This window comes from Pinus tabuliformis, chromosome X (assembly GCF_031772625.1).
Source record: "Pinus tabuliformis cultivar Carrire ecotype Pingquan chromosome X, CPIR1, whole genome shotgun sequence".
NCBI lineage: Eukaryota > Viridiplantae > Streptophyta > Pinopsida > Pinales > Pinaceae > Pinus > Pinus tabuliformis.
This window is the reverse complement of record NC_142308.1, coordinates 34,744,950-34,769,099: the sequence shown is the minus strand read 5'-3', so window position 1 is coordinate 34,769,099 and position 24,150 is coordinate 34,744,950. Positions and strand designations below refer to the sequence as shown.

At 40.9% G+C, this 24,150-nt stretch overlaps 1 protein-coding gene across 3 annotated transcripts in view; it reads right to left on the bottom strand.

Moving 5' to 3' along the window:
* ALDH12A1 (aldehyde dehydrogenase 12A1) overlaps positions 1-24,150 on the bottom strand; it is a 375,039-nt gene that overhangs the window by 301,319 nt on the left and 49,570 nt on the right. For all 3 annotated transcript variants that reach the window (XM_089446596.1, XM_089446595.1, XM_089446594.1), the window contains exon 2: positions 12,123-12,202. In XM_089446596.1, the coding sequence (XP_089302722.1) occupies positions 12,123-12,202 (80 nt within the window). The remainder of the gene's footprint in view (positions 1-12,122; positions 12,203-24,150) is intronic.

Here is a 24,150-nt window from a genome sequence, read left to right as displayed (position 1 = left end):
CTGCTGCCAGTTGTCCTCCCAAAACCATGCAAGGTTCCCATCTCGGATCTCCCAGAAACTATGCTTCTGGACAATGGCTCTATTCTCCCAAGCAAGGTTCCAAATGTGGGAGCCCTTGATGAGCCCAAACATTCGGATATGATCCCTCTCCTACCAATTATTTGCATATTTCTGCTTCCAAAGTTTGGCCCAAGGGGTGGCCGATTCCTTGAGCCACCTCCACCAAAGTTTGGCTCCCGAGACTTTGCTGAGGATTTCAGGGTCATGCAACCCCAAACCACCATGGGCCTTAGGTTTATAGAGCTTGTCCCAAGCTACCAAAGCCCACTTCTTTTTCTCTTCCCCCTTGCCCCAAAGAAAATCTCGTTGAATACTCCTGATTTGTTGCATAACTCCTTTAGGAGCAGGAAGAGCTGAAAACATGAAAATGGGTATAGCCTGCAGGACAGCCTTAGTAAGCACAAGACGCCCCGCCATATTCAAAGACCTACAGGTCCATTTCCTGACTTTGTCTTGAAGTTTATTAGTTACCGGCTCCCACACTCCCTTGCTCAGAGGTTTGTCAGTAAGAGGCATTCCAAGGTACTTAGAAGGTAACTGATCCCTTTGAAACCCAAGAATTCTGGTAAGGTTCCTCTGAATAGCAATGTCAGTGTTAAAAAAGAACACCTTTGATTTGTCAAGGCTTACCTCTATACCAGCGGCCAATGCAAAGTCGTTCAGGATTTCTTTGAAGGCTCTGGCTTCCTTGACCGTAGGAATGCCCTGCAGCATTGTGTCATCCACAAATTGTTGATGAGTAGAAGCAGCACCATCCGGAGTAAGTTTCAGACCCTGGATTTTTCCTTCAGAATTTGCCCTATTGATCGCTCTGCCTAGCCCTTCCATCATGAGAACAAAGAGGAAGGGGGAGAGCGGATCCCCTTGTCTGAGACCCCTAGAAGGCATAAAGGTTCTAGAGGGAGAGCCATTAAGCAGAATGGAGAAGCTGGTCGTGGATACAAGGGCCATAACCCATCTTATCCAGTTGTGGTCAAAGCCATAAGCTCTTAGCACTGCCCTGATGTAAGACCAGCTTAGCTTATCATAAGCTTTCGCTAGGTCAAGCTACATGATCATACCAGCTTGCTTATTGCTCTTTAGAGAGTGTACCACCTCGTGAGCTTGTATGATGTTGTTGAGAATTTGTCTTCCTTCCACAAATCCAGTTTGCTCCTCTGAGACGAGAGCAAGAAGAAGAGGCTTGAGTCTATTAGCAATCACTTTGGAAATGATTTTGTACACCACATTACATAAGGCTATGGGTCTGAATCTGTCCGGTGTCATAGCTTTTTCCTGCTTTGGAATCAAAGCTATGAAAGAGGCATTAAGAGCTTTCAAAACAGTTTTGGATCTTCTAGAGTCTTCCACAACATCAAGGATATCTTGTTTGACAGTTTTCCAGCAAGCTTTGAAGAAGTCCACGTTAAAGCCATCAGGGCCAGGAGCTTTCCCATTTTGCATCTCATTGATAACTTCACTAACCTCCTCTTCAGACACTAGCCTATTAAGATTGTGGTTGTCTTCCCTGGTTACAAGCTTAGGAATAAACTTGGTGAATTTGTTAATGAACCAAGATCTGTCAATGAGAGGCTCCTCTACAATGCTAAGGAAGTGTTGAACCAGGACAGATTCCATTTCATTGTGAGAGATAAGCTCTTTCCCTTGAGAATCTTTAAGTTTTGAAATTTTGTTATGAGATCTGTGATCTAAAGTTGATCTATGAAAAAACTTTGTGTTTCTTTCTCCTTCTCTAATCCACTGCACCCTCGATTTCTGTCTCCAGAAAATCTCCTCTTGCTTGCACCGATCGTCCCATTCATTCTGAAGAGAGTCAGCCTAAATTTTCCGTTCCTCGGTAAAACCTTCTGAGATGATGATCTGATTAATCTCCTGGAGTTTCTGCTCAACTTCCCTTTTGGCTTTAAAGATATTCCCAAACTCCTTTTTGTTCCAATCTTTAAGCCTAGATTTGATGTGTTTAAGTCTTTGCTGCAACATGAACATTTTAGTGCCTTGAACGGGCATATCTTCCTCCCACCATTTGTCAATATTGCTAGTGAAGTCAGGGTGAGAGAGCCAGACATTTTCAAACCTAAAAGGTATGTTCCTCGGTATACCCATGAAAGTAGCTTCAAGCTGGACAGGCCAGTGGTTCAAGCCTCCAAAGGGGAGGATTGAAGCTGACATATCAAGGCCTTTGAGAAGGAGGTCCTCTGAGATTATGAATCTATCAAGTTTAGAGGCAACTTGAAAAGCCCCTCCCCTCTTATTATTCCAAGTAAAAGTGCCATTTACTGTTTCGGTGTCTACTAGCCCCATGTTATTCATGAAGTTCTGGAAGGCAATGGAATCTCTGCCTAGTTTTCTGGTACCGCCTTTTTTCTCTGTAAGAGATCTGATCATATTGAAATCCCCCGCCAGAATCCAGGGCATATCAAGATATCTCTCTCTCAGCTTCTCAAGGGAGGTGAGAAGCTTAAGTTTGTCTTCTAGTTTTTGAGGGCCATAGACGTTAGTGATCATGTAGATCTCCTTATCACCCAAAGGTTGAATCACCAGTGATAGATAGTTCCTAGAAGCTTCAGCATCTAGGATTCCAAGTTTTTGAGGATCCCATAGAGTAAGAATCCCCCCCACCGAGTTATCCGCTTTAACCTCTAGATACTCATACTTGATTAACCATTTGTTGTGTATCTCTCTGATCTTGTCCATCAAACATTTTGTTTCCTGAATAAAAACCATATCTGATTTTTCTTCTTTTATTCTACTGCTAAGTGTTCTTTGTTTCCTTTTACTTCCTAGACCCCTAATGTTCCAAGTTGTAAGCTTCATTAAGAAAGGTTTGTAAAGGAGTAACTGGTAAGATCCCTCATCTTACCTGAGTTAATCATAAGTTTCCCACATTCGGTCAGCAGCTCATTCTGTTTTTTTCTTCCTCTTTTCCTACCCGAGTTCTTGGAAGAATGCATCGGTGTATCCTCCATCGTTTTCACTCCCCTGTTCTCCTGGCTATCATGGTTTCTTTTGACTCCAGAACACTTCGTTTGTGATCTCCATAGGAAGAGCTGTTGAACCCTGTCAAACTCCTCTTTTGGCAGAGAGTCCCTTTGGTGATTCCCTGCTCCAAAAACTTTTCTAGGTCTAAATTCTCCCTCTCTAGAATTTCCTGCAATTCATGGTCTTCCATTCCAGCCTCACTTGGGGTCATCTCATGGTCCCTACTGAGCTCCATAATGCTCAGCATATCATCCTTTTGTTTGTTGTTTTCTGGTATATCCTCCATATTAGCATCCCTTTCCTTCTCAGTGGGAATATTCTCTGATTCCTAGTTTGTCCCGTTGTTTTCGACTTCTTCTTCTAAGATCTTGAAACTATTGTGGCTCGGTTGTCCGTCTTCATTAATTTTCTTTTGGTACCACTTGCCTCCTTTTCCTTTACCCCCAACCTTAGTAAAACCTTCGGGATCCTTGCTTGTAATGGCTTTCGTACTGCTCTACAGCTTGTTCAATGGGCAGTCCCTGTATACATGCCCGTATTCATGGCAGTTACGGCACTTGAATGGGACGTGTTCATAGTCCACCACCTGCACCCATTCCTTGTCATACACTTCTAAAATGATTGCATCCGGAAGTGCCCCAGATAAATCCATTTCCACACATATTCGGGCGAAGGAAGTGTATTTGCCTCTTAGAGTAGCATCTGAGATCTTTATAAAATGCCCTAGCTTGTTGCCGATAGCCTTTAGAGACTCCGGCAGCCAATAATCTAAAGGAAGGGAGTAGAGTCTTATCCATACCGGCACCGATGTGAAAGTTTCTCGTTCTGGGACAAAGTTCATTACCCATGGTCTCATATAAAGGCCTGCAGAAGCGTAAAAATAGGGTCCTCCCTCGAACACTCTGTCTTTATCCTCTAAGCTTGTGAACACCACCGTGAAGAAGCCCTTGGACCCAAGGTGAAGGTCAATTTTCCCCTTTGGTTTCCAGTGGTTCCTTATCCATGCTTGCAAAGCCTTCTCTGTCGGCCAAATCCCCATAAATTTACAGATAACAGCATATTCCTTCATGTGTTCTCTATGCACCTGCAGCACTGGGTCACTTAATACGACTCGAGTAGTAGTGGTCAACTATGGTTTAAAGACCCCTGATGTACTCATAGGAGCAACTTTCTGACTGCTAACCTTTGTCCTCTTCTCCTTACTAGCTTCCTCATGATTCTCTTCCTATCCTTGAGGTCTGATGGTTTCCGATTTCTCTGTATTCGTGGCCTCTGTTACCACCTCCGTTGGTTTCTTGAAGCGATGTGATCCAACTCCCTTGCTTCTGTCTGCAACCACTTGACTGTAGGAGGGAGCAGAACTCCCTCCTCCACACCCCGCCATGGTGACCAGCGTCAAAACCCTAAAGCAAAACCCTATTTCAAATTGCAAAGCCTCACTCACCTCCGCCTCACATCTCTATTTGCAGTAATTTCATTCATTCTTTCTTCGAGGAATTTCCTATGATTGTCATCATTTGCCCTCCCTCTCAACTAGGGAGATATATCTTTTCTTCAAGCTCCCTCTCAACTTAACAGCTTCCTTCTTTTATAACAATGGGGAAGCTTCAATCTTTCAAGGCTTCATTCTTTCCCATGGCATCAAGGTCATCTTGATCATCATCATACCTATAGCTTCCTTCATCATGCTCATCATTATGAACATCTTCAATTACAAACATTTTCAACATCTTGAAGAGCATGTACCTGCAAAACTTTTAATAGCAAGTACAACCAAATAGAAGCATGAAGTTAACTATTATAATGGAAGCATCAAAAGATTCAAGTTTTTAGACATCAAATACCTAAACCTAGTTAGGTTCATAATTAGCAAGGGTCACATCTTTTTGCATACTAGACTTCACCTTCTTGCTAGGGTTTTGTCATAAACACTAGACTCCATCACAAAACATTAACAATCCAATCATACATCTAAGGTTTCAACAATATGTCAGACTCTACTAGGGTTTGTTGCAAACCCTATATTTTATCATCAAAGCTATATCGAAAACAATATCATGATGTCCTAGAATATCAATCTCTATTAGGGTTTTGTTATAAACCCTAGATTTCACAAACTAAAACATTAAGTTAGCATACTCGCATATGCGTATCTAGGATGCACTAGCATTTCACATTAATATCTACTAGGTAAAGTCAAGATCAATACATCGAAGTTAGATATACAACAATTTTGACCTGGTTAGGGTTTCAATCATAAGGACAAATATACACCTAGAGTTTCATTCCTAAGATCTTAGTTTAGTTATTACAAGGGTTTTGTTCATAAACCCTAATTCACCAAACCTAAAGATCTAGGGTTTTAATATATAACCTATACATTAACAGCAAAGCCTAAAGGACTAGGGTTTTTATCACAAAATTACCAAAACCCTAAAAGAATAGAATTTCACCATATGTTCTAGATTTTATCAACAACCCTAAGTAGACTAGGGTTTCAATATTGACATACCCTTAGCAATAATAGGCTAGGGTTTTACAGTGAACCCTAAACGTTAAGGTTTCACAAGAATAATCAAACAACAAGAGATAGTATAACGAGGGTAGATTTATCTAGTGATTAATCACTCTAACAAGAATCTTTATGATTCAAAACCCTAGACATAACGATGTTAGTAATATAAAGCAAATTTCAAAAGAGAATGATCATACCTATTGTATGGAGAGAACCTTGTAACACAACTTATAGTCTAAGACATACCTTGAATTGTTCTTTACCAAACCTTGTAGGACTTCAGTTCTTGAAGGGCTTCCTTTGCAACAGAACATCCTTCTTGATTCAAGTCTTCCTTTGAAGTCTCCTCTAAAACCTTTGTGTATTTTGCAAACTTTCCTAACCAAGGAAAATATGAAAGGTTATTAGCATACAATACAAACAAACCTTGATATGAGGAGGAAACCAAACATAAAAGAGGAAACAAGAAACAAGATACTTATCTTTTGGTAAAATGGTGAAGGCTCCCTCTTAATCTCATGGGTTCGTCCCTTTATAAGATCTCTCTTCATAATGCTAGACATACTCTGCAATAATCTCTGACATTAACAGATATACTATCTAGTATTAACGCTTGTGCATCACCCAAGTATTCAGGTTGTTCATTTCACACTAATATGAGACAGGTTCCATGCGTAGATCACACTCCCTTTCAAGAGCAAATTGTTACAAACTCATTTGTATGGCCTCTACAAGCTTGATCATACTAATCATAATATTGGTCGGTTTATACTGATATACCATTCCATCATTATACAGGCATCCACACGATGATGGTCATCATTCTACAATCATACATACGTTCAATGCACACAACTCTCAATCAAGCAGAAGTCAACAAGTCTTATTGTAATCATTGAAGCCATGTCACATTATTTCCATTCACACTGCATGCGCAATTGTGGATCATATCGCATCATTGTCTCTAAATTTTCACTTGCTTCAATCTTGTTTCGATCCATAGTAGTAGACATTCACAATGGATCAGATCTATGTACTTAACTGAAATTGTGCCAACAAAAGTTACCTCAGTCTATGTGAAGATGTCGTAAACAATATGTTGACTTGGGGTAGCATCGGATGTGCTCTAGCAATGAAAATTGATGGAGAGGCTAAAGCACATGAGATCTCCAAGACCCAGAAATCGTTTGGACAGATTGTACCCGGTTTCAAAGATATTAAAATAATAATATTTTTAATGGAGTTCCTAAGTCTAAACTAAGGAAAAATAAAATATTAATGGGGTATTAATATAAAACTAGGTTAGAAGGTTCCAAAATTCATAGATCAAGCCAAATCTAATCTTAGTCGTTGATTAGAGATGTAATCTCGGCCATTGAAGGACCAACAGGAAACGTATAAGAAGAGGCTTGAGGGTCAGTTGGAGAACACACCAGAGTGATCAGTCATTCATTTTCCTAGAGCGGGGTTGCTAAGCAAAGTCGGATCAGTGATCAACAGCAAGGGGCAGTGAGTACGAGGCAGAGACAATACTGAGAGACCAGCGCAGAAGCAGAGAGAGCAAGAGCAGCAGCCAGTCCAGGTTACGCAAAGCCCAGCAAAGATAGTGCAGAGGTCAGAGGGACTGCGTCATCCACGCAAAGGCTACTAGAGTGACACAGAGGGTCCCAGAGGCTGCGCAGTGCCTCAAAGGGCTGACGCAGAGGGTCAGAGGGTTGACGCAGGTCAGCAGGAAGCTGACGCAGAGGCCAGAAGGGCCAGCGCTGAGCTTCAGTTGTGTCGGAGAGGGTTTCATGCGACAAGTTTTCTGAATACCTATTTTCGAATATAGAGGTATTGCTTTTGTGTATTTTCCTCTGTCAGGTGAGCCGGTTAGGCACCCAGTTGTACTCAGATAGATTGCATAATAATATAACCCTCTGAATAGCTACACCGGTTTTCCCGCATTGGGTATTTCTGGAGACATTTGCCCAAAAATAGCAGTATCACTTGTGTGCTTGTTTTCTTTCAGTTGATGATCTGTAGATGTTGTGATTGTATTGTGTTTATTTTGGTATTTAAATGTATTAACTAACTTGTTCGAATTTAAACAAGTAGAAGAAATAAACCAGCAGACTCAGTTGTCCCGAGTGACAAAGTCGATCCTTGCAAAAAGCGACAGAGGAAGGAGTGACGCAGAGGGACTGCGTCATCAGTTTGGGCCAGAGAGAGGCAGCGCAAAGGCTGACGAGGACAGAAACAGGCTCACGCGGAGCCACGTGTTGGGTAGCAGAGGTCCCGCATAACCGTTTTTTGGGGCTTAGAACCTATAAATTAGGATAAAAATATTGTAAACATTCCGAAATATGCGGAGCGTGAAATGTAATAGATCGAGTCAAAGGGTTGTCTGCCCAAGAAATAATATAGAAGAATAGTAAGTAAGTCGGCTTGCCCATGGTCCACAGACCATGGGAAGGTATAAATAGAGCAAGGCTCTATGGGTAGAAAGTAGTTTTTGGGGGATGTACTTTTGAATCTGAACTGTAATGGATTTTTGAAGAACAAAGTCTTGAAGCGTCTGTAAGTCCGAGTCAAGGGTGTGGGTAGATAGATAGAGGCTCTGCAGCTGTGTGCGCAGAGGCCTAGTAGAGTCCGCAGTTGTGTGCGCAGACCTGTACAGCTAAGTGCACAGGGCAGATTTGGATGTATTGGTGAAGAAAGTGAATAAAGATAAGTTGATCCTGAAATTCTGTGTTAACACTGAATTATTACGGATCTGGCTAATTTATGGTTGATATAACTATTTGATCTATGCGTATATGCTTATGTTATGAATCTATATCTTTTCTAAGTGCGCGAACTGGTTATTTCTAGTAAATGTTTGCTTAAAGACCATAAAAAGGTAGATCTAATCTATAAACAGTGCATTAATAAGTATTAAAAAATTTCTTGGGTCCGGATCTACGCGGAGTAGAGCGGTGCGAAACCACCAAATGGTGTGTGAACCCTCCAGAACACATCAAGACTCCCAAGGGTGCGGAAACCTGGTTCCAGCACCCTCCCTTGCTACCTCGGGTGAGACCTCAGTCCACAGTCTATTGCCGAAAGGGCCGGTAGCTGCGGGATTTGTTTGGCTAAATAACTCTTCCGAACCTGGGTCAGGCCCATATAAGCCAACAAATGGTTCTGTTGCCAGGACCGGGATCTGCCTAAGGGGTGTCTAATGTCGGAATACTAGAGTCCTACAAGGAAAGAGCTTGAAGATTGATTGGATCAGGAGCAGTACGAGTTTATAGAACACTGACGCGCAAGCCAAAGGTTAAGAATGACGAGCGTGATGCAACTACCAGTATTTAAAGGAGCAGGAAGCGAAGATCCAGAACAATTTTGGTTTGTGGTAGCGGCGGTGTGGGCAGCGCATGGAGTTACGGATGACAACATCCAGACGGCTACGTTAGTTAGCGTGTTGCAGGACAGAGCGCTGACATGGTATATAAAGTACTCAAGCGCTAACCCGAATGCAGGGACAACGGAGATCCAGACCGAATTAAAAAAAGAATTTGGTCAGCCAAAATCAGAGACACAGTCAGTCATTGGGTTCAAAGAGATAGTGATGCTACCGAGTGAAACCCCGTGGGATCTGGATCAGAGTTTAAAAAGCACAATGCGCGTGGTTTGTGGCGTCATTGACACCATATCTAAGGACGACGCTATCACAGCAAAAGATCTCAACCCAAGCCGAAGCATTAGAAACCGCGATGAGATTGCACGAAACCCCAATACAGGATCCGGGGTTGGGAGTTCAACAAATCCACATGCAGATAGGCCTAGCATCAGCACAGGTACCGGTGCCAAATAATCAGGGTGATGCTCAGTGTGGAGTATTACTAGAGCACAATCCTCACTAAGAGGGAGTGTTGATTTGGGGTAGCATCAAATCTACTCTAGCCATGAAAATTGGTGGAGAGGCTAAAGCACATGAGATCTCCAATACCTATAAATGGTTTGGACAGATTGTACCTAGTTTGGGAGATATTAAAATAATTAATATTTTTAATGGAGTTACTAAGTCTAAACATAGGAAAAATAAAATATTAATGGGTATTAATATAAAATTGGGTTAGAAGGTTCCAAAAGTCATGGATCAAGCCAAATCTAATCTTAGTCGTTGATTAGAGATGTAATCTCGATCATTGAAGGACCAACAGGAAAAGTATAAGAGGCTTGAGGGTCAGTTGGAGAACACACCAAAGTGATCAATCATTCATTTTGCTAGAGCGGGGTTTCTAAGCAAAGTTGAATCAGTGATCAGTAGCAAGGGGCAGTGAGTACGACGCAGAGAGGCAGAGACAATACTAAGAGACCAGCGCAGAAGCAGAGAGAGTGAGAGCAACAACCAGTCCAGGCTACGCAGAGCCCAGCAAAGACAGCGCAGAGGCCAAAGGGACTGTGTCATCCACGCAGAGGCTGCAGGAGTGACACAGAGGGTCCCAGAGGTTGCGCAATGCCTCAAAGGGCTGACGCAGAGGGTCAGAGGGCTGATGCGGGTCAGCAGGAGGCTGACGCAGAGGCCAGAAGGGCCAGCGTTGAGCTTCAGTTGTGCCGGAGAGGGTTTCGTGGGACAGGTTTTCTAAATACCTGTTTCCGGATATAGAGGTATTGCTGCCGTGTATTTTTCTCTGTCGGGTGAGCCGGTTAGGCACCCAGTTTTACTCAGATAGATTGCATAATAATATAACCCTTTGAATCGCTGCATCGGTTTTCCCGCATTGGGCTTTTCTAGGGACATTTGTCCAAAAATAACGATGTCACTTGTGTGCTTGTTCTCTTTCAGTTGATGATCTATAGATGTTGTAACTGTATTGTGTTTATTTCAATGTTTAAATGTAATAAATATCTTGTTTGAATTTAGACAAGTAGAAGAAATAAACCAACCGAATACAAATTAATTTTCTAATGGATAGACTTCGAAAATTCAACACACTACCCTTAAACTTCAAGCAAATTGAAATGTGCCTCGGGAACAGACTAGTTCCAAGCCTCGAGAGGCTTCTACAACAAAACCGAAGAACTTCTCTTGTAGCTAGTGAAGAAATTTCTCAAGAGGACGTAAAATATAAACCCAAAATACCTTAAGAACTGAACCTCAGATCAGGCCTAAAGTTGCCACAGAGATGCAAATGAAAATCTCAGTGAGGCCAAGCGACAAAGCTCAAATAAGCTTTAAAGTCTTCCTCAAAATTTCACTAAGACTACACTTCTATCCAGCGAGAGATCATTACGACTAGATGCCATAGAGGAGGGCTAATGCAGGCCCTAGGAGGATAACTAACTTCAAACTTTGTTGACTTCTCCAAGGTTGCTCTGTCACCCATGCTCTGATACCATGTTGATTTTTCATAGGTCTTCTAAACTGATAATTACTTCAGATGACTTCTTACATTAATCTTTTTTGCATTCACATTCATCATAAACTAATTATACGGAAGATCTCAACAATAAAAACAAAATGCCAATAGGATCATAAAGAGGCAGCCAAACAAAAGACAAGAATTTTACTCTAGGAAAACCCAGCAACCTTTTCCTTAGAGAAATGATTAAGTTCAACAGAGATACATCTAATTCCTGAAGTCAAACATCCTTTAATAGCCTCAGCAATTCAGTCTTCCTGTGCCTCAAAAAATTATGTCCTCCTTAGATTGCGTTCCTCCATTTAGCCTCAAATCCTTGTATTTTCCTCAAATAATGCCTCAGAAATTTGTCCTTCTTGTGACTCAAAATAAGCCTCAGATGATCCGAAAGTGGATGCCAAAATTGGAGAGAATGAATGCCAATATATAGATGTTAAAGGGGTTGAATGGGTGTGTCCCTTCAAGCTGGGCTGACTTGACACTGGGAGAGCCGACTTCATCCTTTTGGATCCAAAATTTAAATTTCAAAAATTAAAAATTCTTTCTTTTGAAACCGACACAAAGAACATGTCTTTTATTTTTCATTACACATATTTCAAGGGCTAATATGTTAATTATGAAGACCAACCATAGCTATCAACTTCAACACATGTCATGTATTACAATTATATGTTGATTAATTGATGAATTCTTGTGATTTGACAATGTACATGACAATACATTGCAATGTGTTGTACTTGCTTGCGTTTAAATGGGTGTTTGTTAAGTGTCTCGTGAAGGATAAGGTCACTGTTGTGTTATAATAGGTGCTCATGTATCATAAAGAATGTGATGCATTTTTGTAAGTGGCAAGTTGAATCTATGAGAGAAAAGGCTTCTGTATAGCTAAATAGTAAATTAATGTAAATATACGTTATTGTAAAGGATGAGATGATCAATGGTGTCTTCATGGGTGCTTGTTAAAATACATGACATGTAGACTTTGATAAATATGTGCAAGTGACAAAATGGATTCCATTACATGAATACTGTAGTTTGCCAAATATTTAAGTTAATGAAAATCTATTATCAAATGACAATCATGAAAATAGCACCAATGCCAACTCAATTAATATCAAAGGCAAGTAGGCAATATTAAGGGCCAAAATTTCTAGACTGCCAAAAAAGGAAAAACTGACCTAAATTGAGAACTTCTGTGCTTCGTGAACCTGACACTTCTTCAGCATCCAGAGTGCGAAAAGCGAGTGAATGAGAATCCCTTGCACCAAAATAATAATTGTCTATAATCAGCAAAATCATCATCCAAATATTAAAAATAAAAAACACATGTCCTGAAAAAACAAAGAATGTGTAGACAAGAAACATTCAAATACATAAATCTTCAATTTAAATCAACAGGATAGTAATGAAAGAAAATCCAACATTAATTAGCCAAGGCCTATTCAGCTTGCACAGAAATCTCAAAATTTTATTGATTCCATTACAAATATGGAAAATTATATAATTCTTTTTAATTTAAGAACCTCTCATTCTCCTTTCTCTCATTACTAGACAACAAAAATCAACATTGAACACCATCAAGATAAAACAATGCATATTGTTTCAAGATATAGATAAACGAGTATGTAAAAATGTAAAAAGAACTCGCCAAAATATTGATTACTAGAACCTTGTTGCTAATTACAAACCCTCTGACCTTTGTACACTATCAAAACAAATATGGATCATTCAAATTCTCCCTCTTTCATAAGAATGGCCATATAATCAAACCTTGAAATTCTCTCTCTTCCATAAAGGATGGTCAGATGATTAATCCTAAAAATCTTCTCTCTTCAATAAGAATAGCAACAAGGACCAAAAACCTCAATAGCCACAACTTATTATCATTAATAATTAGATAACAATGCAAAAAAACCTTGATGGTGACCATATAATATTTGCCACTTTGTGGAGATGACATGAAATATCAGATCTATGGTGAACAAATAAGAAAAACCCAAATTCAGCAATACCAGATATAGCAACAGCAACAATATACCAACCCTGTGTTCATAATATATCTGCCAACCTAGAATAAGAACATAGATGTACCCAAGGGAGCAAGATCAACTCATAACAAAGAACAATTATCCACAAGAGAAAGCTATTTAGAGGCACTCTTAGGCTTACAAAGAATGAATTCACTTGTGAGATATTTTACAAATGAAAGGAATGTAGGGCTATTTATACACACCCTTGAGGTTGTGGCGCCTACTCCAAGACACATCTCAATGTTTGGCTTATCATTGAAACTGCACTACATATAGAAGAATGATTAACGGCTCGTCCTTCACAACCTTGATATAGAGATTCGGATCAGCAGAACTATTCGAGAAGCCCAGTCTTTGTAGGTATACATCCATCCTTACATACCATGCCCTTGGTGCTTGCTTAAAGCCATACAATTGCTTCTTCAACCTGCAGACATAAGTCTCTCTATCTTTTACTTCAAATCCCAAGGGTCGTTCTATATAGACTTCTTCAACGATAGTGCCATTCAAGAATGTTGTCTTGACATCCATTTGAAGGAGGTTACATCCTATTGATGTTGTCAAAGAGACCAATGAGTGTATAGTTGTATACCTTGTTATAGGTGCAAATGTCTCTTCATAATCGATGCCTTCCTATTGAGAGAATCCCCTAGCCACAAATCTTGCCTTATATTTATCAATACTTCCATCTGTTGCATGTTTAATCTTATAGAGCCACTTGGAAGTTACCACAGATTTGTCTTCAGGCCTAGGTACAATCTCCCAAACTCCATTTTTCATTATTGATTGATACTCTTCATTCATGGCATCTTTCCATTCTTGATGTTTGACAGCCTCTTCAAAGGTGGATGGTTTTGCTTCTATTAACTTCATCATATAGGCTACATACCCTACATATCTTTGGGCTTCTTACTTTCCTTGAATGTGCCTTTGGCTGCTCCATGTCCTTCTACATCTAGAAGAGTAGACTTTAACCAATTAGGTCTCTTTCTGATTTCAGGGATGATCACAGGTTGCACAAGTTCACTGGGACCTTCATCTTCATGATTTGAGTCTCTTCCTCCCTGGTGCATTCTTCTTCAAATATTGGAAGTTCTTCGTCATCAGAGTCCATCGAGAGGTCCTTTGATTTCTTGAATGCAATACTTTCATCAAAGGTCACATCTCGGCTTATCGCTATTCGGTGTCCTTCCTTTATGTAGATCCTATATGTCTTTGAAGTATTACTATAGCCAACAAATATTCCCTTCATGCCTGAAGGATCCAACTTCTTTCTCTTATCCTTCGGAATGTGAATATAGACAGGACAGCCAAATATTCGGAGATGATCCACGCTTGGTTTCTTCCCAGTGAATGCTTCTTTAGGAGTCATGTTGTCTAGTGATCTGTGAGGACTTCGATTTTGAACATATACAGCAGTCTTTGTTGCTTCGCCCCACAGAAATTTTGGCAAGCCTTGATCATGTAACATGGCTCTTACACTTTCTTCAACAAATCAATTATTTCGTTTAGCAACTCCATTTTGTTCGAGATTATATGGGACTATCAACTCCCTCTTAATCCCAACCTCCTTACAGAAAGCTATGAGTTCCTTTGAAGTGTATTATCCTCCATTGTCAGATCTTAGAATTTGTATTCTCCTTTCTGTAAGGTTCTCTTCTTCAGCTTTGAATTCTTGAAATTTGTTGAATACTCCATCCTTGGACTTCGGCAAATAGATCCAAGTTTTCCTTGAGTGGTCATCAATGAATGTTACATAATATAGATGACCTCCAAGAGACTTTGTAGACATAGGACCACAGACATCAAAATGAATGAGATACGGGAGAACATCACCTGCCAAATTGTCTGACAATATGTACCATCCCTGTCACTGCATTGCTCTGCTCTGTTGAACCATGAAGAAAGAAGAAATGATCGAGAATGTATCATACCATTCTCCACTGACCCGAAGTCAGTCTCCAACAATAAAGAGTGTGTCATACCACTCTTAACTGACTCGTAGTCAGTTTCCATTAGTCCCATATCAATATCAACATCCTAGCATAAGGAGTACAGTAGTACACAATGCGTCCATCGATAGTACTATGGTCCCTATCCTCATTTCCCTACTCATTGGCTAGATGAGAGGTACTTCCCATGAGTCTCGGACTGCATGGGTAGGATGTGCTGGCAGGAGAAGGTGAACCATTCATCTTGCTCATATGCCATAGGGGAGGGTGAACCACTCAGCCTATGCATATGCCACCATGGGGTATCACAGGGGAAGGTGAACCATTCACCCTATACACAGTGCACCACTAGGAGAGGGTGAGTCACCTTATGGTCGCTCATCGCTCCAAGAAGTACCCCAAGCCCCCCCCCCAAGCTCCCAGAGCTCACTATCCATCTCATACAGGACCCTCATAAAAGGATCTCTCCACGACTCCAAGTCGTTCACGGAAGGTCAAGAATTTGACCTGCCCGAGGGGCTTCGTAAGAATATCGGCAACCTGCTCATTGGTCCCAATATGATGGAGCCTTATTGCTCCCCATCGTACCATATCCCGAATAAAGTGGTACCTGATATCAATATGCTTGGAGCGATCATGAAACACGAGATTCTCAAAAAGACAAATCCCACTCTGGTTGTCACAGAAGATCACGGTGGTATCCAGCACATGTCCAAACAACTCACTAAAGAGCTTCCTCAACCAGACAGCTTCATAGGAGGCCAAACTAGCAGCAATGTATTCAGCCTCAGCGATGCTTAAAGCAATCGACTTTTGCTTCCTGCTCATCCATGATATTGAAGCAAAACCTAGAGAGAAGCAACATCCTGATGTGTTTTTGCGATCCACCACACTGCCAGCCCAGTGTACATCAGAGTAACCATGGAACCTCACATTCTTGGCAGTGTATCTCAGTCCATAAGTGATTGTGCCCCGAAGATATCTCAAGAGATTCTTGGTAGCAATCCAATGTATATGATGAGGCTCGACCATAAACTGACTCAATGTGTTCACTGCAAAACATATGTCCGGACGGGAGTTCACCAAGAACATCGGGGCCCCTATGAGTTGACGATACTCAGAAGGATTTCCTAAATCAGGCCCGGCAGCACTTCCGCATAACTTCTTGAAGTTAAGTTCCATCAGAGTAGTCACGGACTTGCAGTCCACCATCCCAAATATTTCAAGTAGCTTCACAACATATTTTCCTTGAGAAAGGAAAACTTCCCCTGGATTTTGCCAAACCTCCAACCCTAGGAAGTAATGCATCAGTCCTAGGTCCTTCATATCAAATTCGAAAGCCAACTCTCTCTTACATTGATGAATAAGAGGGTTTGCACCTGTCAGAAAGAGATCATCCACATAGAGTACCAAGATGAGAGGTCTATCATTCTCAACCTTAAAGTAAAGGTTCGGATCAACTTCACTTCTTGTAAATCCCAGCTTCATCAAATAGCTATCGATCCTCTCATACCAAGCTCGGGGTGCTTGCTTCAACCCATAGAGGGCTTTCTTCAACCTGCATACATGTGTCTAACGATCTTGAACTTCAAACCCCTCAGGTTGTTCCACATAGACTTCCTCCTTAAGTGAACCATGCAAGAAGGCAGTCTTGACATCCATCTGGTGTAGATTCCATCCTTGCGAGGCAGCAAGGGCTATAATCGAATGGATGGTGGTGTAGCGAGCAACGGGTGCAAATATCTCATCATAATATACACCTTCCTTTTGAGAGAAGCCTCGAGCAACAAATCTGGCCTTGAACTTTTCAACACTTCCATTAGCACCATGCTTGATAATGTAGAGCCATTTAGAGGTGACAACAGATTTGTACTGGGGTCTAAGGACCACATCCCAGACATCATTCTTCATAATTGACTCGTACTCTTCATTCATGGCATCCTTTCATACTTGTTGCTTCACAGCTTCTTCGAATGAGCAAGGTTCAAACTGAATAATGGTGCTCATTGCAGTTAAGTACCCTTGGTACCTATTAGGCTTCTTGCTTTCACGAAATGTCCCCCTCGGTGCAACATGTCTCTCGACATCTTCGAGAGTTTCCCTCAGCCATGAGGGTCTCCTTTTGGAGGAGAAGGGCTCATGAGGAGGAGGATCAATGGGATCCATCGGTTCTTCAACATCGGGCATCAGCTCATCCTGCGAATCTCCCTGATTTCCTGCATCTGCTTCTTTGTCCTTCCTTGGAATAGGAAGGTTGCTAATCTTCCTTAGGGCAGCGTCCTCATCGAAGGTGACTTCATGACTCAACTCTACTTCAAAGGCACATAGATTCTATATGCCTTAGAAGTTTCACTGTAGCCCACAAAAGTTCCTTTCTTCCCAAATGCCTCCAATTTACTTCTCTTTTCTTTCGGCACATGAAAGTATATGGGACTACCAAAAATTCTAAAATGAGAAACATCAGGTTTCTTACCGATGAAAACTTCTTCGGGAGTTTTGGAGTCCAATGCTTGATGAGGGCATAGATTTTGAACGTACACAACAACGTTGGCAGCTTCTCCCCATAGAAACTTTGGAAGTCCTTGATCATGAAGCATGGCATGAGTGGCTTCTATAATGGAACAATTTTTCCTTTCAGCAACACCATTTTGCTCAGGAGTATATGCAATAGTAGTCTCCCTCTTAATGCCAGCTTCCCTGCAATAGTCATTGAATTCCTTTGACTCATACTCGGTTCCATTATCGGTCCTCAATATCTTGATCTTCTTCCCTGATTGATTTTCCACCAAGGCTTTGAAGGCACGGAACCATGAGAATATTTTGTCCTTCTTCAAGAAATATATCCAAGTTTTGCGAGAGAAGTCGTCCACAAAGACAGCATAATATAAATATCCTCCTAATGATGTCACAGGCAACATACCAAATAGATCAGAATTAACCAATTGCAAAATGTTTGTGGTCTTGCCATCACTTTAGGGGAATGGTCCCCTTGCATGTTTTCCCTCAACACATACCTGATATACACCTTCATGCTCTATTTTGAATTCAAGCATACCTGTAACCATCTTCCTTGCATCGGGTAGAGCCTTATAGTGAAGATGAGCAAACCTCCGATGCCATAGTTCGGATTGAATAGATGTGTCACAAGACATGGCTCCCAGTAGACTTCCTTCAACTTGATATAAATTGTCAACCCTGAATCCAAGAGTAAATGCTTCTTGGAAATTTCTTTTCCACACACGTACCTTTCCATCGATGAATGCCACCTTGAATCCTGTCTTCCATCACCAAGATAGACACTAGATTCTTCTTTAAATCAAGTACATATAGTACTTCTTGAAGATGAACAGTGTTACCTTGATTCAATTGAAGGGTAACATTCTCAACTCCCTTCACGGGATAGGTGGCATTGTCTCCAAGGATAATTTCCAAATTCGTATCCTTCTCTATCGGATTTGAAAGAGCTTCCTTGTACCCGGTGAAGTGCCTTGAGACACCACTATTAATCAACCAATTTCCCAAAGTATCCGGAGGAGAGGCAGTAGAGAGGGAAGATATAAGATAAAATTCCTTTTGCTTAGAATTTACAACATTAGACTAATCATACGTAGAGTTTCTTGTCCTTTTAGAAGCTCTATCATTTCCAAGTTAAGTAGCAGAAGCATTCCTTTTCCCTTTGTTGTTGAACCTGCCATTCCTTGGATTGTTGTTGTTGCCCCTTGAATGATTGCGATCATCATATGAGATGTGTCCCTTCTATTTGAACACTCCCTGGCATAGTGACCAAACTTGTTGCAAACGAAGCATCTTCCCTTCCTTCCATTTTCGAATTCCGGTCTTCCTTGACTTTACTTCTTTGAACCTACATTGTTCTTCCTCTTGGCATGAGCGAAGAATGTAGTAGGATTATTCCTATTCGAAGGCATCTCCAATTCCATCATCCTTATTTCTTGTTGAGAACATCTAGTGAACAATTCTTCAAAACCTGGAATTTTGTCGTTATTGAGAATACTAGTGTTGAACACATGCCATTCAAAAGGAAGACCTCCAAGGGCAATGAGAGTGAGCTCCCTATCAGCAATAGCTTCTGTTGATTTTTGGTAGTATCGGATGTGCTCTAGCCATAAAAATTGGCGGAGAGTCTAAGGCACATGAGATCTCCAAGACCTAGAAATCGTTTGGGGAAATTCCAGCCAAATGGAGAGATATTAAAATAATTAATATTTTTAATGGGGTTCCTAAGTATAAATTTAGGAAAAATAAAATATTAATGTGTTTTAATATAATATGGGTGAGAAAGTTCTAAATAACGAGGATCAAGCCAGATCTAATCTTAGTCGTTGATTAGGGACTTAATCTCGGTCGTTGAATCGTCGACAGGAAAAGTATCAGAGAAGGCTTAAGGGTCAGTTGGAGACACACCAAGATACCAAGAGAGATCAGTCAGTTCGATTTTCCAAGGCGAGGTTGTAGGAATTTACAGGGTAAGTTCCTCAGAAAGAATACCAAAAGGACACCGCTCACAACCAGATCACAGATCAATACACCAGTATTTTTGACGTGGTTAAAACCCTCAAAGAGGGAAACAGTCCACGGCCTGTCCCAACGTGGGTACTACAGGCAATTTATTAATCAAAGAATGAAAATTTACATAAGCTTCTCTCATGCACGGATTACCCGAACAATGACCCTCCATGCGCTTTAAATAGAACTCATGGACCAATCGGGTGTCAAGCCACGGATCAAGTGTCGGTAATACCGAGGAGAGAATGAACCGTCGGATCACTACATATCGTGACCGTCGGATTGTAAGTTACAAAATGTACAACGGTAAAGAAACACACTTTACCTAACTCTATACCTAACTCTATACTAGACCAAGTTGAACTTAACTATTTCCTATGTGTCGGAATATCCTAACATCCCCCCTTAAGAACAACTTGGGATAGGATTGAAGGATTTACAAATATGACACAATAGGAGAAGGAAGGAGGCACTAGAGCCTATCCCCCCTTAGTGACAACTTCCTGAACTCCAAGCATATATCGAAGTTTAGTGAACTTCGCCTCTGTGAGAGCCTTTGTGAAGATGTCTGCAACCTGATCATCTGTTGAACAATATTGCACTTCAAGAACATGGTCATGAATGAGCTTTCTGATGAAGTGCATGTGTAGTTCAATGTGTTTGCTGCGCTGATGCTGGACTGGATCTTTGCATAGCTGAATGGCACTTTGATTATCACACCAAAGTGTGGTTGGATGCTGCTGCTCAAAGCCAAACTCTGATAGGATCTGACGAAGCCACAAGGCTTCCTTACTAGCTTCCACGGCACCACGATACTCTGCTTCTGCTGACGAAAGAGAAATGGCAGCCTGTTTCTTACAAGCCCATGTAATAGGTCCTGAACCAAGAGTGAAGACATAACCGGCAGTAGACTTCCGATCATCAGGGTCACCAGCCCAATCAGAATCAGTGAAACCAACTAACAGAGGAGCTGCTTTGGCACTGTAATGAATCCCAAACTGTACTGTACCTCGAACATAACGAAGTATTCTTTTAGCTGCTTTCCAATGACTTTCACGGGGGTTTTGCATAAAACGAGCAACAAGGCCAACAGCAAAGGAAAGATCAGGACGAGTATGGGTTAAATACAAGAGTTTTCCTACAAGTTGACGGTATAAGGTAGCATCAACTTCAGGAGAAGTACAAGAGACTGAAAGTTTGACTCCAGACTGAAAGGGAGAAGGGGCTGGCTTACAGTCTTCCATGTGAAAATGACGAAGAATATCACAAGCATACTTGGACTGGGAAAGGAAAATACCCTCCTTGGATTGCAAGACTTGAAGACCGAGAAAATAGTGTAAGTGTCCTAAGTCTGTCATTTCAAATTTCTTTTTAAGGCTGGACTTCACATGGTTTATAAGGTTGGGATCACTACCAGTAAGAATAAGATCATCAACATAAAGAACAAGGATGATAAGAGAGTTGCCCACTTTCTTGGTGTAGACAGTATTGTCAGAATGACACCTAGAAAAGCCAGATTCTAAAAGAAAGCTATCCATTTTGGCATACCAAGCCCGAGGAGCTTGCTTGAGGCCATAAAGGGATTTCTTAAGTCGACAAACAAGGCTGGAGTCTGTTTGTATGAAGCCAATGGGTTGTTCCATATAGATTTCTTCCTGCAAGTCCCCATGCAAGAAGGCAGATTTAACATCCATCTGATGGACTTCCCATTTTAAAGAGGCAGCAAGGGAAAGAACAAGGCGGATAGAGTTCATTTTGGCAACAGGGGAGAAGGTTTCAGTGTAGTCAATGCCTTCAACCTGTGAAAAGCCCTTAGCAACGAGACGAGCTTTATGTTTATCAACTTTCCCATCTGGTCCATACTTGGTTCTGTAAACCCATTTACATCTAACAAGTTTGCGTCCCTTTGGTAGAGGAACAAGATCCCATGTATCATTTGTCATCAATGAATGATATTCTTCATTCATAGCTGCTTCCCAATGTGGATGGCCTGAAGCTTCTGCAAAAGTGTCAGGATCATGATTTACTGGAGCTTGAGCCAGTAAAGAAGAGGCTCTTTCAAACTGAGAACGTGTACGTCGCTGATCTGTAGGATCACCGGCAAGATCACCTGCTGCATCCCGAGTAGCACGGACCCATCTTGGAAGTTGAGGATCCTGAGAAGGGGGGGGAGGATTATCATCCTCGCTTTCATCATCTGAAGAAGAAATGTTTTCAAAAGTAGAAGAGATAGGAAGAGGTGGCACATCCGCCGGACTAGGCTCGCAGGCCGATTTATTTTCATCAAATTTTACATCTCTTCTAATGATAACATTTTTGGACTTAAATGGAATAAGTCTATAACCTTTTACATCTTCAGAATATCCAACAAAAGTACATTTCTCACTCTTAGGTTCTAAAGCTTTATGCTTTTCATCTGGAATATGGGCCCATGCTTCACTTCCAAACACACGAAAGTGACTTACATCTGGTTTAATGGAACTCCAAGCTTCTTCTGGAGTGATATTCTCTAGAACCTTAGTAGGAGTGCGATTGATTATATAATTTGCACAATTAATTGCTTCGGCCCAAAAACTAAGACTGAGTCCTTTAGATTGCAGCATACAATTAGCCATTTCCTTTAAGGTGCGATTTTTCCTTTCAGCTACACCATTTTGTTGTGGAGTGTATGGAACAGTATGTTGCATTTGAATTCCATTTTCGGTGCAAAAGTTGATGAATGTGTTTTTAACATATTCTCCACCATTATCAGTTCTTAGCTTAAGAATTTGATGTCCAGATTGTTTTTCAACAAAGGCTTTGAAGGCCAAAAATGTGTTAAATACTTCGCTCTTGAGTTTTAAGAAGTATACCCAAGTGCGTCTGGAGAAATCATCAATGAAAGTTAAGAAGTACTTGCAGCCAGAGAATGAAGCAACAGGAAGAGGACCACATAAATCACTGTGCACAAGCTGTAAAGGGGCTGAGGCGTGCCAAGAGGCACGTTTGTCAAAACTGTCCCGATGATGTTTTCCGAGTACACATCCGGAACAAACACCATCTCTGCAAGATACCATAGGAAGACCTGTCACCATATTTTCTTTACATAGATGCTGAAGGGAGCGATAGTTTAAGTGACCAAATCGCTCATGCCAAAGTTTGCTCACTTCATCATTATGAGCAACAAATACTGAGGGAAGATTTGATGACCCAAAGTTGTGAAACTTATACAACCTTGTGGAATCATCAGCAAGACCAGTAGCTAGAATCTGTTTAGGATCTTTTAGATCCTTGATTACAACATCATGAGGTGAAAATTCAACAATTTTACCTTCACCTGAATGAGTTATCTGATAGACAGATAGAAGGTTGCAGGATAAGGTTGGAACACATAATACATCATTAAACTGACCATTGTCTAGATGAACAGTTCCAGTCCCTACAACATTAAGAGATCTATCATCACCAACATATATATTTTTGGTGTTACAATCATTTAAAGAAGAAAACATGGCTTGGTTTTTGGCCATGTGATAAGAGGCTCCAGAATCAATGAGCCACTCATGAGAATGAGAAGAAGAAGAAGATACATTTAATGCATAACCAGACTGAGATGATTGACAACGACATGCAGAAAGTGCCATTCCGGAAGTTGAAGTTGAAGTAGGCTCCACATGGATGTTATGTTTCTTCATTGCGGCTTCCAAGGCTTCCATCTTCTTAAAGCATTTAGATTCTAAGTGGCCATCTCGATTACAAAAGTTACAATGTCTATCAGTCTTCTTCCATTTGTTTTTATTGGTCTTATCATTTTGCTGAAATGATCTTTCATTTTGAGGCTGAGTTGGTTTAGGACCATTCTTTTGAGGATATGACTTCTTAGGATTCTTTGAATTTGGTTGCTGCTGGGCGGCTAACGCTTTCGTGGAAGAGTTTCCAAGATTAAGAAGACCAAGGTGTAAGAGTTTTTCTTGTTCTCTTATTAAGGAATCACAAAAGGAGTCAAAGGAAGGGGCCTTGTAGTCTTTTCCTTGACAAATGAAAGCTTCCCTTGTAGAATGGAAAGTGGAAACAAATACAGAGTAGGCTGGTCCCAACTTAGTAAGGATGGAATAAATAAGGTTACCATCTTCTTTCTTAACTTTAACACCTTCCAAGAGATATCTAAGGGTCTTGAATTTGGACAAGAAATCTTCAATGCAAGAAAAATTATTAGGATCCAAAGTAAGCAACTCATTTTCAAGTTGATGGGCTCTAATTTCATTTTTAATCCCAAAAACTTTAGCGAGTTTTTCTAATGCTTCATGAGGAGTCTCAAGTTCTGCAATGTGGAATCTAAGATCAGGAGAAATAGACATCCCTATCAAACCACGTGCTTGATCTTGTCTATTTTCCCATTTTGCAGCCTTGTCTTCATCTTTTGGTTTCTTCTCTTGGTCTGTGGCTATTCTGAAGAGACCTTTACTTCTAAGTAAATCTTCCATGTAGGCTACCCATTGGAAGTAGTTAGTGCTGTCAAGAATGACTTGGCATGGACTTTCCATTTTTTTTAAAAAACTGAAGCTGAAGATGCTGAAAGTAAGTGTTCCAATGGATAGATCTCGAAAAAATAGGCGGTTTTAAAAAAAACGGCTCTGAAAAAGGCTTCCGGATGAAGAAGTTATGGCTTTTTGAAAAAAAATTGTTGACGTTGCCGGCAAAGTGCGCGAATGTGCGGGAAT